The sequence below is a fragment of the Spea bombifrons genome, chromosome 5 (genome assembly GCF_027358695.1).
Source record: "Spea bombifrons isolate aSpeBom1 chromosome 5, aSpeBom1.2.pri, whole genome shotgun sequence".
In the NCBI taxonomy this organism is placed as follows: Eukaryota; Metazoa; Chordata; class Amphibia; order Anura; family Pelobatidae; genus Spea; species Spea bombifrons.
Genome location: NC_071091.1, coordinates 95877132 through 95896124, shown reverse-complemented (window position 1 = coordinate 95896124; position 18993 = coordinate 95877132). Strand labels below are relative to the sequence as shown.

Below are 18993 nucleotides of genomic sequence, written 5' to 3'. Positions count from 1 at the left end.
TGAAAACAAAATAGGTGTCGGAGAACCTGGGATTTTCTTTCGCTTTGTGGTTCTGATTTGTAGCGGTGCATCATGATTTATCATCTACATCATGATGGGTTCTCCCTTTTAATGGGAGCTTTCACCAAAAATAACCTTTGCATTACCCGGAGTCTCATTTTCCTCTTATGTTCACCCCTTTATGTTCGCCTTGCCCATTCCCTTGAGACAGATTCCTCTCCTACTTTCAAAAGTTTAGAATGTGTTTGAAAATTGTAGATTATATGACCGTTCAGTTTTCCATCCATATGCAGTACATAAGCAGTTTCCATGTCAGCCTTACGATTGTCAGACATGTCCCCTGGGGTTTTCCTTGCTCTGCACTGAGGGAATATTAAATGAGATACTTTCTGAAAATCATATACAATAGATAGAGCAGGAGAGTCGGCAATAACCATCCCTTAATTCCATATTCTTGGTGGTTGCTGTTGTAAGCAGCTTCTATTGTGTTATAAGCCTTACAAGCCAATCAGTCATTGCAGATCTTCTTATACATTTTCAGTCAACGTTATTTTGTTATAAGTTTGGGCTTTCATGCTTAAAACAGAGCGTCCATCCTGCAACAGGTCTGGACGGCTCCTGTCGGATGCCTGCTGTGTCCTTACAGGGAGCCGAGCGGAATTATTCATAACCCCTGCTGAGTGTTCAGCCTCACGCCGTGCATTGTCTACACAAGGACTGGAATACCGGTATCTCCTTGGGTAATCTTCAGTGTGATAGAGCAACAAACATATGTTTGTAGTGTCCCAGTTACTAATGTCTTTTGCAGCCATTAAGGTGTCTGATATCTATCCCTTTGTATTACTTTAAAATACTAGTTATGGGCTCTCCTTGGTGAAATCCACAGTTGATCCATCTGCTGTGAGTGGAGATCTAACGTGAATAAGAGACGAGTGATAAGTGGTGCGTTCATGGTAAACCAGTCACCTTATCGCAGCGCCATGTTAGTGGATAGTGTTCACATTTTTGCTGAGGTTGAACAATTTTTAAAATATTGTAAGATATTTTAGGATGTTTTTTATTCTCCTCTCCATACTGTGGTTTCTTTACTGTCCCTGTAGCTTCTAATCTAACATTCTCCCCCATTGTCTGGGTTCAAAATGGAAATGGACCCAATGTACATTCTGAATTCTAGCAGAACGCGGGAGGGCTCGCACACCGTACATTAATCAGTTCACAACAATATTCATATTAAGAGTTAACAATAGAATGTTAGGGTTATTTCCTTATTATACCTTTTTATTGCCTCTGCGCTTTTTTCAGTAGGTTATATATGAAAGAAATGAGATTCAGGGATGAAACTGCAATAAGTTTTGATTAAAAATTGTAATGGTCCCATAAAAGAACAGCGAGGCTCTCTGAAAGGCAGAGCGATTTACGCTTTGAGGTGCTAGAGGGAAGCTTTCAATGCCTACGGTTATCCCGTGGGAAGGGTAATCTGTCACTGCAGTTGTTAATTGCCGTAGTCCTCAGGTAGGTTTACCTCCGGAATTGCAGGGGTGGCGGGGGCATTATACACAGTTACCCACTGATGTGGTGTAAGTAAACATGGAAGTGTTTTGGGAGTATGCCTACCTGAGGATTATGGCAATTAAACAACAAGAGGAAGGTCGTAGGAGGACGTGGATTAACCTTCCCCGTTTAAGCTACGCATGCAGAGAGGGAATATCTCCTGTAACAGCAGATCTGGCGGGGAGTAAAGATTTGCATATTATATGTTCAACTTTTTTGGAGGTGATAAATATTTTAAGCTGATGTCATGCTGGCAGTGAAATGTTGATAAGTGTTTACACAGCGGTTATGTCTCTTATGTGCAAAAAAAAAAAATATACAAATTGAATTAAATACTCATCATGTATTTTTCCTTTAGTCCCTCAGTTTCTCTGTGCTCTGCAATTCTGCTTCCAAGCTGCCCTTTAAGGTTGCCGACATTGATGAGTTGGTGGGTAGCTGCTGCCTGTCAATTGAATGAGCAGTGTAATAATTAGATAATTGCTATATCTCAAATATACATTCAACAAAAGCGTACTTTAACATGCCAAAACAGAAGAGAATGTTAAAAAAAAAAGTGATTCTGTTATTAAAAATGCAAATTTAGTAAAGTCTCAGATATTAAAGATAATATGATATGTTCTAATTATAATCTTTCATTTACATGAGGCATTACTTGATACTCTTGTAATATACTCCTAAATCTGCATAATTTTCTATTTGCTGGCATTAACATCACCGTACGATGATCTACAAAGTAACAGTGGTTTTATAGGTTTTAGAGATTACCGCGAATGATCGAATGAATGAGCTTTAGCTCTGCGTTGCATGAACTCTGCATTATATCAGCGATCTCAGCTCAAGTACGGCACCATGTGGAAGGAAAATCTGTTTATTACAGCAATACCAGGGTAATGATTTCTGTCACTTTGATGGAACCAGTTCCAAGAAGACATGGTTTCCAGATTGTTTGGCATGAGGCACAAATGTGCACATCTTTCAGGTCCCCCTCCTCTCTTTTTCAGTAAGCTTCCTGTTTAAGTTTGCTCATTCGCAGTCCTCTAAAGATGCTAGAATAGTAACAGAACTTGAAAGAGCCATCTGTTAACCACAACATAAAATTTTCGCTGGTATAATGAGCAGAAGAAATAAATTAGAAACATGAATGGCTGGGAAACACGGTAGTTGTGACCCCGGCTTAAGGTTGCCGCACAGGGTTGTGATTTCTGAGCAGAACTGAAAGCCGAGGGAATGTGTGTCCGGAATCCTGTGGGTATTTTCTTGCTTTTTTTGGACAGAGGTTTAGATAAATTAATGAACCGCTCACTTTTATTCCAAACACAGATCTTTATTTATTGTGTATGCGGAAAAAACTCTTAATTAAATACATATATATATATATATCACAATTCTATTTCTGTGCTTGTTCAATCCAGGTAGACATATTGAGGGCATAGTTAGTATTCTACATCTTAAGTTTACATAAAAACTAGACTCTGGGTGTCTCCAGGGACAGTGTTATGTTTTATAGGGATTTTCTTCTAGCTAAGAGATGTATGCTCTGCATACTGCAAACCCCAACGGCTCATTTAGTTATTCTGTACAACACGCTATACGGCTAAGACTACCTTTGACTTTGATTTTAGGGCACCAAGTGAAGGTTAATATTTGACATCATTCAGAGAATTACCTGTGTTCCGTCGCTCAGTACTCGACAAATCCCGGTAGCAATATAGGAGAATATATATAGATGCTAAAATTCAAATGTTTAAGAGCCAAAAGTGATTTGTTAAGGAGGGTACATTCTGTATCTGGCGGGAGCAGTGCCGCTCCTTAGGGGTCTCGGGGTGCGTGTTAGCCTCTGGACTAATGCATTGACATTGCGTGCATTTAGCAGAAAGTCTATGCAACTCCCCCCAAGAGTGTTCACTTCACTTACAAAATAATCCACAATAGAAAATGAAGTCAGTTGAATTCTCACTGCATTCTTTAGTGGGTTTTGTATTCCATCTCTATGACGTGCTCGGCAGAAGCATTTGTTGTGCGCGTCTCCAGCATATGTTTGAAATATTCAGCGGCGTTTTGGGTGAATCTGTTGTACGCCTGCCAAGCAGTACACATCCTGCCGACAAATATACAAATATGCCCAAAACAAATTGTCCTTATAAAAACCATCAGCCCCTAATCACATTATTTTCCTTCTCTCTATTACAATAAAAAATAACTTGAATCTTAGTGTTGCAGAAAATGTTTGCAGTATTTTTCGGTATTTAATGCGCTGGTTGACATGGTGGAACATTAAGATATTTGGCTCCGATACTCTTTGAAAGGCCTGTCTAATTGGCCCGGGAGATGTGTGCCTGAGCTGTACGGCGTTGGGCCTGTCCAATTGATCTGGCAGATTTGGGCCAGTGCTGTAAAATTTTGGATCTCCTTGAGACGTTAATTCTATAACTTTTTAAATTACATTATTTGATCAGATTTCTTCTTCATGCTCGATACGTCTCTTGTATTTTACACTTAGGTGGAGGAAGCAACATGGTAGATGGGTTTTATATATCTGCACTCAATGTGGTGGAGCGTTTCTTTTCTTCAAAACGGCAGATTGGGGGTTTGGAAGAGAGCCTTTTGTAGTGCATCATTTATACCTGTAAATAGCATACAATTGGACAAACCCCAACTTAAGGTAATGTTGGGTATGCTCAGAAACTAAAGAGTGAGATTTTAACATGTTCAGTGCAGTTGAGTGAAAATTCTCGACTTTTTTCCAGATCTGTACCTCAGCTCTCGACTTTTTTCCAGATCTGTACCTCAGATAACCTGCAATGAATGGAAAAATAATTGCAAAGTGAGAATAATCTCATCAGAGCCGTTACACAGAATATTAAGTGCGATGTGAACATGAGGCCTCGGGGCACGTGTTTAATGCTAACAGATGCATTATGTGCACCCCGATTGCTCTCATGTGCTGCCAAGTTATTAAGAAGCGTTCAATTCAACATCCAGGAAAAGACATTTCAGATTTGCTTGGGAAAACCTGTTAGGGGAATCGGTTTTCTCACCTTTCTTAAAGCAGGGCGTTACAGGAGCGTGGGCTCTTACTCTGCATTATAAAAACCGCCCAAACGCCCTGCGTGATGGAGGTTGATGTCAGGGAGGGAGCTTTGAAATCCCCGTATCTGAGGATATTTGCATGTAATACAGATGCTGCGGGTGTAATAGAGGCCGGCGGTAAATAAATGCTTTTGTAATGGGACAATTCATTGACGTTGGGTTAAACCGTCATCTGTCTTAGGTCAACGTATATGCAGTAGGTGTTAATGTTATATGAATCCCGTATACATCTTGCTGGTAAGACATCACTTTTGTTTTAAATATATTTTCTTTTACCGGGTTGTCTCTTTAAAGGAACAAAAATGATTTCAATAGCACATAATGTTTATATAACCGTTACCACATAAAGACATAACCACAGTGGGCATTCTCTGCATTATTTATGGGAGTGCACTTCTTTTTAATAGCAAGACGTTCTTCTCTGTGCATTTTCCATTAGACAGAAGCATCTGGTTTTCTTTATTGGTTAAGCGGATTCAGAGACCTCTGGGTGAAAGCACTTGGTCCACGCTTGAATGCATTTGATTCCGCACCACCATTCTGCTAGACCATTCTGCTAGACCATTCTGCTAGACCATTCTGCTACACCATTCTGCTACACCATTCTGCTACACCATTCTGCACCACCATTCTGCTACACCGTTCTGCATCACCTTGGCCATTACCTTGAAACAGTGTCTGCCCGAACTGCATCTCGGTCATATCCTCGCTTTAAGAGCCAGTTACTGTATTTATATGTCATTATTGGTTAGAGGCCCGAGTTGTTTATTTACAGTAAGATAAATCTTCAAGACTTCAATTTCTTGGAGAGTTAATGGCAGCAATCTCTTAAAGGGACAGTAACACCATTTTCTAGCAGCTTCATTCTGCGCTTCTATGACACATGCTAACCTAAGTGTCAGATTTCCGGTATACGATGGCCTCTGACTCCTGCAATATTACTGTCTGAATTTGATATGGTTGTGTCCTGGATTGGTGTGCGATAAGCCCGTCGTTGTGAAAAAAAAACCCTTCTTTTTCTACATTTGGAATATGGAGTTATGTTGCACAGATGAGTGGCAACACCCCCCCCCCCATGGAAGCCTGGATGATCTTCACTACATTCAGTACAATAAATGCGGAATATTATTTTAATATAATTTTTTTAGTATTTTATTACTGTAGCCATCCATGAGACATTGTGCCTGATTCATGAAACTTTGCCATATTAAGCCAAATGTTGTAGAATTTGTTTTTGTGTTACCTCCCCAAACACCTTTCGAATCACTTATTATGCATTCATTGATGTCTCAGAAAGGGGCATCTTGTTTGGGTTTCTGGGCGGTGTAAACTCGGCAGTCCACGAGAATCTGAGTTTCTTGGTTTTGTTGAGTGTGAAGCTCATCGGTTTATCAGTGGCGCGTTGCAGCACCCGGCGTTACGATTTCCCACGGTTGGACAATTGACGTTGAATAAATGTTTCAAGTGGCAGTGTTTATGTGCCCCTGGCTTCTATTCATTTTACCTATTTTCTTGTCTTTGATATAACCCCTTTGTCCTTGTTGTAGAAAATTGATATAGTCCATTAGTATTCAACGCCATGCTTCTAATCATACTCCTCAAACTCCCGTTCTGAGGCTTTCCTGTTATGTTTTAATGTTTGTTGTCCCAGTTGCTTGCAGGTAATTTAAAATAGTATCAGTACATTAAAATACAACGAGCCGAGATCCGCTCCTGAAAAAGCAGTCTGTCATCCCCCATCCCGGGGAGTGTTTTTCTGAAGTGTTTATGGACGGCCGGGGACGCAGCTGAATGTTAATGTTTTGGATTGCTTGTCCTTTTGTTAAGTGAGATGATTTCTGATACATAAAGCTCTTCCGTCTTCCAGCGTATTTCAGAGACTTTAGAGGCATTTTCGGGGTCAGGTGGAGGAAAAAAGTACCTTTAAAAGGATTGCTAAAACAATATAAACACAGGGCTTCAGGACACAGAGGTCTCTTCTTCAGGCTTCTTTAAGTTTTCACAATCCGAACCAAACTCATCTACCTCTACGGGGAAACTCACCTTCCGGATTCCAGAATAATGATCCTCATGCCTATAGATTACGTTTTAATTATATTATTTCACATATTAACATACACAATTTACATAACACTTCTTGTTTATTTTGCCCCGAGAACTTGCCCTGCGCCGTCTGGCTATTCTTAACTACATTTTCCATGGCTGACGGTCATGGGAGTCATACTCCCCACAGCTCCACTGCCTTTGTTTTATTCAGTATCCCCACTTGTGCAGCTATGAATGTTTCAAACCAAAAAAATGCAAATTCTGTATCCAAAGCCTTTTAAGGAAAAAGAAAAAATGGCATAAAAAGCCACAGCGGCTTTTTATTATTTGTGAATATTTATTTGTGTCTGAAATATCTGTAAATCTTACATGAAAAGAAACAATGCCATCAACAGGATTTCATTTTCCACACATAGGAAACCAGAATAAATGAAAAGGCGATGAGATGTAGAAACCCCAACAATACATTAGCCAGATTTCATCCTCGCGTTTGTAGGAATCAAGGCCTGGCTCCCTTACAGACGTTTCAGTTCCATGGCACAAGCAGTCGGTGATAATGATCGGTGTCTCGGTGATAGAGCACAGAAAACAAGCTCTGCTAAATATTAGAAACAGTCGCCCCGCTGATTCACGACTTCCCCGCATCAACAACCGCTTTTGGTTTCCGTACAATAACAGAATTTGTTGAAAATGTGTGTGAAAAAAATAGAAAACTGGAAAAATCGAAGTGACAGATGATACACCCCCTAGGAGTTTTTAAAATGTTAATTTAATACTTCACATTTTATACCATTATATACATATTTTGTTTTTGGAGAGTAATATTAACATGTTTAAAGTTTCCTTGTAACAAAGCACATGCTGTATCAGTGAACTCCATTGTTCTTGTGCTAGGTTTGTTCAGATCATCTTTTTGATGGCTTCTGGATTATAATAGATATAAATCGGAGGGTAGATGTAAAAGAGACATTTAAATTCAAAGTACAAAAGAAGAGAAATGTTATAGTGTCACAGTCAAAAACTAGAAGATCCCAGAAGGATGAATGTTTGTTTTTTGGGATGGGGTTCATTGGCTCTGATCTTCCATCAAGCTCTTTGTTTCTGTAGATGCTTTTTCACCAGGCGTTTGTGTCCAGCGGCGAGACGGCTTCAGCGATCACCAGAGCGCCTCATCCCCGAGCTCCGTTATCTGAGCTAGTACCGTTTATTAGCTATGTATACTTCCTTTTACAAAAAATGAACGTGTGAACGTTGTATGCCTTAATCTTAGATGGACTTCTTCTTACAGATAAAGCTCCATTGTGTGCTTCTATACATACACGCCGTAATGTTTTACACTTATCAGGCCAGTGTGTATGAAAAACATGCAAGAAAAATAATCACTTGTGGAACATTTCAGAGTTAAGTTCATGTATGTTTTAATGATTAAAAAGAGTCAAGAACTGCTTTTATATTTAAATCATGCAGGAACATGTTTAATCGGGACGTTGCAGGTAGGAATGCAGGAATGCAGGTTTACTTTGGGAAAATTCACTTTCGTTATTACTGACTTTTATCACTGGGCTTAGGAGCTCACTCGTAAGTTTGTAGTAAATGCTTAAGCCACCGCTTAATAGTTCTAGTGCACATTTTCATCTTATGAATCCAGATCTCCAAAGGTACAGGTAAGGGTTATGGACCTAATACACCTTGTAGATTGTAAGCTCCTTTGAGCCAGGACCCATCTTACCTTAAGAGAGTCTAGAACATTTTACATTGAATCTGGCAGCTCTACCATATAGGCAAATTGCACATCTGCCTAGGGAGCTGCCTTGGCAAGCGATACTTTATGGAGGTGGCTACTAGAAGCATAAGGATCCGCACAGCGGTAGCCGGTTTGTTGGCTGTGGTGTAATTAAAGCGAGTTCCTACGGTAGGAGTGTGTATGTGTCTCGTTCTCGGATGTGTCTGTGAATTATTGTTCCTCGGTATGAGCAGCCGACGAGTTATATCACAAGTGAGAATCTGTTCTGGGTGGAGGACAGCCTATTGTATGATTTACTGGAGAAACTGACTAGTGATACATTTTTATTGGCTATCTTTCCTGGTCATATCCTTATTCTGACATGTTTCCAGTGAGAGACGCAGAGCTTCTGACACACTTGTTCGCTTCTTAGGTTATGGATACACCTACGTCTTCATCACAACTCTCAGCATTCCTTCTGGAGAATACAGTTTGGTTTTGGTAAAACAAGCGCTCAGATCAGGGATGCCAGACGATGTCTGCACGGAGTTGTAGGAGATTATCGCCAGTCCCTCACAATATGGCTTGCGCATGGCTGTTGAGCAGTTTGTAATCCTTATCCAAGGCTGAATTTTTGACTGAAATACCGTCCAGCTTTTACATGCAATTTTATATGTCTTACTTTATGTAACAAGAAGTAAGGCTTTGGTGGCTAGCTGTAGGTAACCAATGCAAGATGGGTCAGATTAATTCATCCAACAATGCAGCTCCTGAAGGGTGTGTGAAATAGGTTGGTCCTGTATGATGTATAGTAAAGTCAAAGAGCTGAAACACAAGCATCACACAAACCCTCTTGTCAGCCTTTTAGTGAATAAACACCAGAGAATATCATAATTGTGTTTTTGTGTGATATTTGAAAACGCGGCTTAGAGGAAAGTACCTTTTAGATGCCTCTCTGATAAATAAAGACTTACGAACTGGCAATCGGAAAATGTCACGGAATTGAAGAATTGCTTTGTTTTTCTCACAATCGAGACTTCTTTCCACTCTTTTTAACTTTGTTTCGTCCTGAACATTTTGTAACAACCGCTTAACGTAAATTGCCCGCCGCGAACCACAACCAGAGCTGTTTTCCATAAAGAAAATTCTTTATAAATAAGACACGGTGGAGATACTGAAGGGCTTGGTCTAAAATGAAGATCTTCACAATAGTTTGCTGCTGAATGTGGAATAACGAGAAGCACTTAGCATACTTTTAGAAGTATGGAAAGATTTAGATAAAATATTACTGATGCCAGTATGTATTTTCTTAGTAATGTATCCCAGCTGTGCATTCATCGCCCTGTGTACCACTTTCACATGATCTTTCCTGAAACATGGATCTTTTAGAACTTTACTGTAAGTAAAGGGGCGCTTCAGACCATACACATGCTTAGAATGAACGACCCTCTATTTATAGGAGATTATACATTTGAGTTTCAACCCCTTCAAAAGGCATAAACAACAAACGACAATTTTCACTCTTTAGGAATTATACTGAGTTAGTGGTTTATGGCTATGGTAGATGGATGTATGTGGTACGTTTCAAGTTTTGTATACGATGAACAAAATCAAACACTATTTTAACTAAAACTGCCTTTTTTCCACTACCATGGTTATATTCTATGTAACCCTGTCCCTGTGCTGTGAGGAAAGTGCTAAATCAGATTAATTCCCCTTTAGCGGAATGCGTCTCTGACATCAGCAGAGCTGGAGGGTGAAATCACTGCGCTTACATCATTGCTTAGACAAGCAGGAAGCTCGTTGGGTCAGCCTCTTCCAGGCTGCATATGCAGAGCTGGATAAACACCCAAAAATCCCTTCATCCCTTGTAATCAAATTCACAATTTCTAAATGAATTCCACCGAGTTACACAAAGGTGAAACATGATTGGACAAGACTTAGTAAATCAATTTAATTTGTATCGGAGATGGTTGTAGAGAAGAAACACACAAATCTGAAAAATCTAATGATTTTATTATCAGTAAATTTAAATAAGTAAAGCCGAGCTTTTTCAGTAAGGCTCTAACGTAAACACGTAAAGTCATTCTTCACAATATGGGCGCTGCAGCTCTAGAATGACGTGTTTAGATTTTAAGACCTCTCATCTCTCTGCTGGTATAGATATACGTGAAAAATGTTAGGTTGCCCAGAATTTGTTCGTAATAACCGTTTCCAGGTGATTTTAAACAAATATCTGATCCAGTTTATACGCCGATTTCCAGTTGATGAAAGACTATACCATCTTTTTGTGTTTTATCATTTTGACATTGTGCAGATATAAGCATGAAGTGACAGACTTGTATTGGAGAAGCCTTGACTTGGTTAAAACCGTTTCATTTATGAATTTATGGCCACTTGGAGCCAGGTTTCAATGGTTTGCGGACCTTTCTGTAACAATCTTCTGGCCGCTGTGTCCGCATGAGGCCGTGCAGTTGTGTTGTGCCAGTACAATGCTTTGCTTCGTCATTGTTGGATAGTTTGAATAGTGTTCAGCTCGTTCTCTGCTTTCCTTTTAATGAGACTCGTCGGTTGCCGTAGTAACAATACATATCTTACTTTCTTAGTGTCTGGGTCTGATTGTTCATGTAACATTTTATATGTGGCAAGATGACAGGCAAGTCTGCATATGGACAGGACAGATGGTGTAGACATATATATATATATATATATATATATATATATATTAAAGACACAGGGCTAGATTGCAATAACTTCTTTATCTGCAGACCTGATCAGATCTGCATCATGTGATATTTTAGGTGACTTTCCCTCCTCGGGCACCGCACTGAGCTGATTCTTTATGGCAGTGAAAGCGTTCCTGTATAGAGTTATATGTAAGAATATATATATATATAAAACTGTTAGTAAAAAAAAAACTTGTTTCTTTCAGCACAACCATTCGTAGCTGTCAGCGGCTGCTAATTCTCAAAGCAAGCAAATTCAGCTGCAAAAATTGCCCTTTACATATATGCCAAGGTCACAATGTTAATTCCACGATGTGTGTCATTTACGGCAGAAAACTTGTGCCACGGGAGCCTTACTGTTCCTTTTAAACCACGTTAACAATTAACTACAGCGGCAGAAACGCTATCTGTCATTTTTTCACCTCATTGATGATAGTTTTATTATCTGAATTTGCAAAGACAGTACCAATCACCAGGCTTCCCAGGCAAATCTCCCATCTCACATTTCAATGCGCAGCCCCCCCCCCAAAAAAAATAAATATAATATATACATAGAGATAGTCTAAAGTGTGTGTGTATGTATATGTGTGTATAGTATTTATATATAGTATATATGCTACCTACGTGTGTATCTGAAATCCTTGGCTGTATTATACTTCCACTCTCCCCAGTACCCTTCAAGTCTTTGTATTTAAAGCCACAAACACAAATAGCTTTTGTATCTGGAGTTCTGGCAGCAGCAAACGCTATTTTACCAGGAGGAGAAGATTACTCCTGATTGAAAAAGTGACTTTTATTGGGTGTCAAGTAGCTGCGTGTAATTGTTACAGATTGACAGTAATGGGCTGTTTTCATTTTTATATCAGTTAGCTCTTTTGTAGTTCACTAAAATCTTTTATTCGTAGCTCTTAACCCCTTAAGGACAATGGGCAGTTCCTAAACCCATTGAAAACAATGCATTTTGAGCCCGTACATGTACGGGCTTTGTCATTAAGGGGTTAAAATAACACGGAGAATAGACATCTTGGATAAGGGTATTTACCTTAATCAAACGGGTGCATTTCAATTTGACACGTTTAAAGCTAGAAACAGTTTCTTTATAAACAACGTTCCCTGGCGTAAAGAAAGTTTGTTGTTGAAAAAGCAATAGTCAATGGTATTTCATATAACGCGTTTTGAGATTTAAAAAATAAAATAAATTAGCATTTGATTTCTATTAACAAAACAATTACTTGTCATTTGGATTTATGGAAACAAAAGGTAAGTCCGAGGCAATGAAAATGAAGCTTGGGCTTGACAGTGGTGTTAGAACCCTCCATTATTTGCGGAGCACATGCAGGGATATGTGTGTGTAAAATATATACTGTATATACTGGTGTCTGCGTCATTCCCAGTAACATGATTTTAGGATTGCTTTGAGAGGCCTAACTTGTAACTTAAGATATACGGTATATATATATATATATATATATAATATACATGTGTATATATATATTACACTTTTTAACAAATCAAGATCACTGCTTATCCCTCCTGTGCCTAAAATGTCTTTCAACGATTGGGAGCTTTACTAGAACTACTTGTGTCCGAAAACTAGCAGGAGCATACGTGTTGATTGCTCCAGCAGCCTCTGGTCTCGTGCTGATGATGTCACGTTTCATGCTGATGTCACATTTCATGCTGATGATGTGGGCGTTTGCAGCCGATTAGCTACACCAGATGAGGTGCTCCTCGTTATCTGAAAACCTGCTTAATGAATTACAACTACACTGATGTCTCATTGGGTCCCACCAAAGGGGAAGAACAATCTACCTACAAAGAGTGGTGTTTGGGATATTTAAGATGACTGCTCCAAATGGCAAATAGATGAGGCATATTTATGATACAATAGTTACCGTACATCCTGAAAACAGTCCCAGTTTAAAGCATTTTAGTGAACTATGAAAGGTAGGCATTTTGAAGGGACTGGTCCACACCAATGCGTTATCTTAAATCACAACCTTGGTAAGTCAGTTATTTAGGCCTCGGTCCCATTTTCTCACGGGGTTTATCAGCTCTCCATTCCTAATTCTGTTTAGCTGAAATGCCAGCCTGTATTTAATGTTAAGCCACACACTGTAAATCTTTCAAAACATAATGGCAAAATGCGAGTGATATTACTTTAGACAGGCATTCACATTATAAGCTACCCTGGGAGAACATTATTTCTTCCATCAAGTCTCGGCTCAACAACTTAGATAATGCAGATTTTCTACTTCGCTGGCTCCATCTACATTTAGGAACGAGAACGTTGAATGCAAACTGGGTTTTCTTTAGCTTTTAGCACATTTGAATAGACTGTTAACAGTAATAATCAGATAGTGTCTAATTAAAAGGTATTTTTGGTTTTTTTTACATTTGTTAATGTAATTAATTTTTTGTGGCTGGGCATTAAATCTGCCAATGTTATGTTTTAAGGGAACTTTTCAAGTTCTGTGTGGTTTTTTTTGTTTTTTTTTGTCCGAGAGCGGGGTGCCGTGAGGTGCCCAATGGGGTCATGTAATGCACACTATATAATCTCACTGGGTGCGTCACTCGCTTTACCTTGCACCCGCAGGAAGCCATAGTGTGCCGAATTCGCAACGGCAGAGACGTGGCATGCGAGAGGAGGATTAGTGTGTGTGTGTGTGTGTGTGTAAATGTATAGTGCTGTAAGCAGTGTGTGTATAAATGTATATTGCCAGAGTCAGTATGTCTACAGTATTGTAGCGCTAGATTCAGTGTGTGTCCTTAGTGTTAGTGTGTAATTTTATATATCTGTAGTGTTGGCGTGTGTGTGTGTGTGGTGTTACAGTAAGCATTAGCATGTCTGTATATCAACATACCGTATAGTGTATGTACGAGTGTATGGTGTTAGCATGTGTACATGAGCATAGACTGTTATTGTAGTGTTAGTATTTATGAGCGTATGATGTTAGTGTGTGTCTGTCACTGTAATGTGTTACTGTGTAAATGGATGTTAGTGTATGACAAGGCTGGACAAACCCTGGGTGCTAAGTTGGTTAATATGTGAATATAAAACATGGCTGAAAAAAATGCTGGCTTGTAGATCAAAAATTTGTTGACTCCTGGCTTGAAATACTTTATAATGCATAAACATGAATCTTGTTGTGTTCACATACGATGAAAGTTGCTTCCGGGGTTCTGTGTGAAGATGGGAATTGAAAATTTTGTTACTGCCGTGCGGATCAATAATTTCAGCTGCTACTTCAGAACGCATCTAGCGAGCGGATATCGCATTTAATGCAGCCCTGGATGCTTTCCGGCTCCACACACGTCTATTTCAGTAGCAGTTCTGTAGTTTAAACCCTTCGAATTAAATTGAGATGAAAGCATACTGACGGGTTTCCAAAATAAGCTGTTTGTATATTGAATTTTTCCACATTTGTTATTGTCTCGGCCAATTATCCTGGCTGTTTAAAATGCTGTTCAAATTACCTCTTGGGGGTAAAGACACATCCTAATAATGAGCATAAATGACATCGGATAAGAACAGAAAGCTAAATTGCGTTTGTGTTTTTCAAACTAGATTGTAAGTAGCTGTAGGAAATCAAACCAAATTTCAATGGATGAGCTGAGATAAAAGCAATTTACACTTAATTGGTGATCAAGACAGAGATTGCACCAGATTCCTGCTCTTAAGATGGAAAGGAACACCCAATGTATCTGAGTATCCCTGGTGCATTATTCCGTTTGAATGCTGGCTGTTAATGACAGACAAGTGCCCTTTTTGCATGCAGGACTGCTAGACAGCCAAGGTGGAGGAATAAATACTAGATCTCCATTATGTTTCGGGACTTCTGTGTGATACGTGCTTACATTCTTCATCTGGACTTTTCTCACAAGTGGAAAATATTTGTATGCTTGTGAAAAAAACAAACTCTTATCCTTCTTCTAGAAGTCCCATGGGTGGCACACACGGCGGAATTTGGAACAAACCTCATTAATATCGGAAACAAACCGCATGCATTTGCTCTAAACACACATAAGGAATTAAATGGAAGGCAATGATACCTGATCAGAATAATAACCACCTACAGCTTGAAATGCATCGACTAGTCAAAATGTGAAATTTGTAGAGAGAAGGAAGTGGATTTGGCCAATGTTCTACTCCTGGGGCAATAGCCCTACCCTGCCTTCAGTAGTTCCATCTGTATTGCTTATTACAGGGCTCGACAAATCCCAGGCGCCAGGTCGCCATGGCGACAGAGAATTTTGTCCTGGCGCCTAGGTTTTGTCAGCCTCTTACATCCAGAAAAGATTGTGGATGTAAGAGGCTGAGTCACCACACGGGGGCGCTGATGCTTCTGTCTGCCCAGGAGTCTGGGCAGACAGCACAGCCACTCAGAGCCCCCGCCCCCGAGCCTGAGATCACTCCCACGGAGTGAGCCTGTAGGCTGAAAACGCGGTTGCTGCAAAACCAGCAATCGTGTTTTCAGCTGCCACAGGCAGCTTCAGGAAGGGGGTTGTGTGTTGATTGGGTCCCCACACAAGTGTGGGGACCTGACCCAACACACCCCAGCTGCCTGATCGCTCCATGAGAGCGACAGTGCAGCATTAACCCCTTCAATGCCGCGATCGCGGCATTTAGGGGTTAATTCCCGTTTTGTACGGGGCTCTGCTGCTGGTGGTCTGCCTGGAAGCCCAGGCAGACCAGCAACAGCAAAAACGAGCCTCCATAAGCCCTTTGATGATTCCTGTAGGCATGGAAGCCTACAGCAGTCATCAAAGACTCCCCTCCCTGCAATGGCTGGTCTATAGACCAGCAATTGAGTCCCAGCTGCCAGAGGCAGCTTCAGGGACAGGGGAGATGCTTCTTCGGTCTCCACATGAGTGTGGAGACCTGACACAACACCCCCCTGCTGCCTGATCGCTCCCTGAGAGCGACAGTGCAGCGTTAACCCCTTCAATGCCACAATTGTGTATGACACATTCGTGGCATTGCAGGGGTTAACATTTGTCCCCACAAGCTTGTGGGGACTAAATATCAATGCTGTGCTCCAATGGAACATCAGCATCGAAAGAGTTAAAAAAAAAAATTAAAAAATTAATAAAAAAAAACAGCACTGACCTGAAAGTCCAGGGTGCTTCCAGGTCAAGCGCTGTGAGTTTAGTAAGTGGGCCGGTGATGATCAGATCACTCCTGACCAAGTGTTAGTTTAAAAAAATCCTGGCTCCTAACTTTTTTACCTGGCGCCTAGATTCCCAACAAATTTGTCAAGCCCTGGCTTATTATTTTCCTATCTCACTTTGCATGTAGTTGATTTATATGACACTAAATACCTATCAGCTGCACAGCCATTAAATACGTGTCACGATGCTGTTCTCCCACGACTTCAGCTTCACGGCACATCGTCATGAAAGCCGTTTCCCCAATTACCGTCCTGAAAAAGAATAGCATACTTGAGATTTTACAATAAATGGGAGCTGGTAGTTGATCACCGTAAAATAGTTTTGTGCTCTTTGTAGATGTAGGTTTTTAGGACACGCAACAGGATATACAGTAGAACTAGACACTTTATTTTTGACACACAAACCTGTCCAGGAGCTCTTCCAAATCCTTCCAGCTTTTTTTTTTTTTTTTTTTCTTTTCTTGCCGAGACAGTCGTTCTAAAAAGAATATGAAATGACCTATTTGCTTGCTTCCTGCATAATGTAAGCGATCGTGCGCGGAAAGCTCTGAACTGCACATCCGGGGTGTCGGGCATAGATCTTGAGCTTTCAAAGCTTTTTTAGCTTCTGTTTCTGGCATTTCTTCCGCACTTCTTTGTCATCCCGATTATAGATCTATTGCAGGGTCTTGCAGAGGTCATGTCATGTTTAAAGTTTAATATAGTTTCATTTGGCTTTGAGTCAGAAATGTTTACAGATTATAACCCATCTAAACCGTACGCTCTAGATCAGCTTTTCTATCAAACAACTAGATGGCATACTGGGTCTTTAATACACCCACATCCAAATATTCAATACTAGTATGGCCAGTAACCAAAACTGCACATTCTCATGGCCATAACTATGTTTTCGGGTATTTCGGCTTAAGATGATGTATGGGTAACATTGTTGGAGCCTCTACGTTTTTATACCCTTTTCTGTGTTTTCTAGAGTAAGTCTACACGTTAGAGAAGCCGCCATTACGCTGTTGGCCTCCAGCTAAACAATGTGTATATTATAATTCCAGTGGCTGCAAAAACTGGTTTATTTTGACATGTTTGACATTTTCTAGATCAATTATTCACGCACATGAAGCGCTCTGTGACGGGCCTGTGAAGCGCGGATGACATTATATCATAATCTATAAAACGGAAGCTCTGGAAAACACAGAATCGAGCGTTTCCAGAATTTTTAAAATGGGTTGCATTGTTTTTTTTTCTTTTGCCTTTAAAGTGAAGTCTTTATTAAATGAATAGCGGAAAATTCTATTATGAGGTAATTGCACAGAAGTCATTATTTTCAGGAACACAAAAAATAATTTGGGGGTCCCTTGATGCATGAAATATGAAGGGAAATATAACCAGACCTGGATTGTCTTCTCTGTTTAAGTTTATTGAATTTATAACGTTTTTCCTTTATGGCTTTTATTATTCGATCTAGAATAATATAGGAACATGGAGCATATGCAAAAAATGTAATGTTTGTACTCAGACATGCCTGAGGTGTTTTAGAATGTGGTTTATTTCCTTGTCTAAATCACATTTTAATAAGTATTTTGTTTTCATTCATAGTTGAAGAACCTGAGTTTTGAGGAACTGCAGATGAGGTTGAAGGCTCTGGACCCCATGATGGAAAGGGAGATCGAAGAACTTCGACAGAGGTACACTGCAAAGAGGCAACCCATTCTTGATGCGATGGATGCCAAGAAGCGACGGCAGCAGAACTTCTGATGAGGGAGTTCTATCTCTGGGAAAACTCTTAACCACTAGCGGACACTTACTTTTTAGGAATTCGATAAAAACCGTGGTCGCAAAGACATCACAGCTACATCAAAACATTGGTTGAGACCTTTCAGTGCTTCATTTACCACTCCGCGTAGAACCAGAGCTGCGTCTAAATTAGTTCTTTTTTTAACCTCAATTACACAGCGTTGCTGTAGTGTAGCTGGAACACACAAAGCATTATGTAACCCTGAAATTAACACGTCTGCTTTTACCCCTTCTTTGGAGTCATTGAACAATGTTGGACCTCTGTCACTGACCATCATCCAAAGCTGAGCCTCAGGTGCCCTTGTTGGCATTAGTTACAAGTAGTTGAATAAGCTTCATTATTTATGTGTTGTAGGTAAGGATTGTTACAGAGCTTAGGGTAGGTCCCCATTTTCCACACATAAAAAAATGATTTATTTCTTGAATCGTTGCTTTGCTGTCCAGTGTCATCAGGGTTGTTTTTGATCCTTGCTATAGATGTAAATTTGCCTTAAAGTTACTCGTATCTGTTTTTGTTTTGCACACGCGAGACCAAATATTATTTTGTGATTACTACACAGATGAATTTCCTGATTATTGTCATTGGTAAACCTCTACATTCTTCCGATTTTTGGTTGTTAGATTATTTTCTTCTGTGTTGAATCATTGGACTGTATTGCAAATTAATGTAAAGGCCCCCAGAATATCCATATAACGACCCATTCCATATCAAAAGCAGAAGAGCCATACTTACCGATCCCTAAAACAGTTTACAAGAACATGAACATGTTACGTGGACAGTGCTTCATTATTTACGCCCTGCCAGGTTAACACTTTTATATTGTCAAGTTTTGTGCAATTCGTATGTATATTTTGGACCTCAGTTTGTAAAAGTGAAGCCCATAAACCCCCTGAT

General features: G+C 39.9%; 1 protein-coding gene across 1 annotated transcript in view; it reads left to right on the top strand.

The window, feature by feature from the left end:
• STK3 (serine/threonine kinase 3) overlaps positions 1 to 18130 on the top strand; it is an 87253-nt gene extending 69123 nt beyond the window's left edge. Inside the window, exon 11 of the mRNA XM_053466776.1 lies at positions 17901 to 18130. Coding sequence (XP_053322751.1) covers positions 17901 to 18059 — 159 coding nt within the window. The 3' untranslated portion in view covers positions 18060 to 18130. The remainder of the gene's footprint in view (positions 1 to 17900) is intronic.
• The last annotated feature ends 863 nt before the right edge of the window (positions 18131 to 18993 follow it).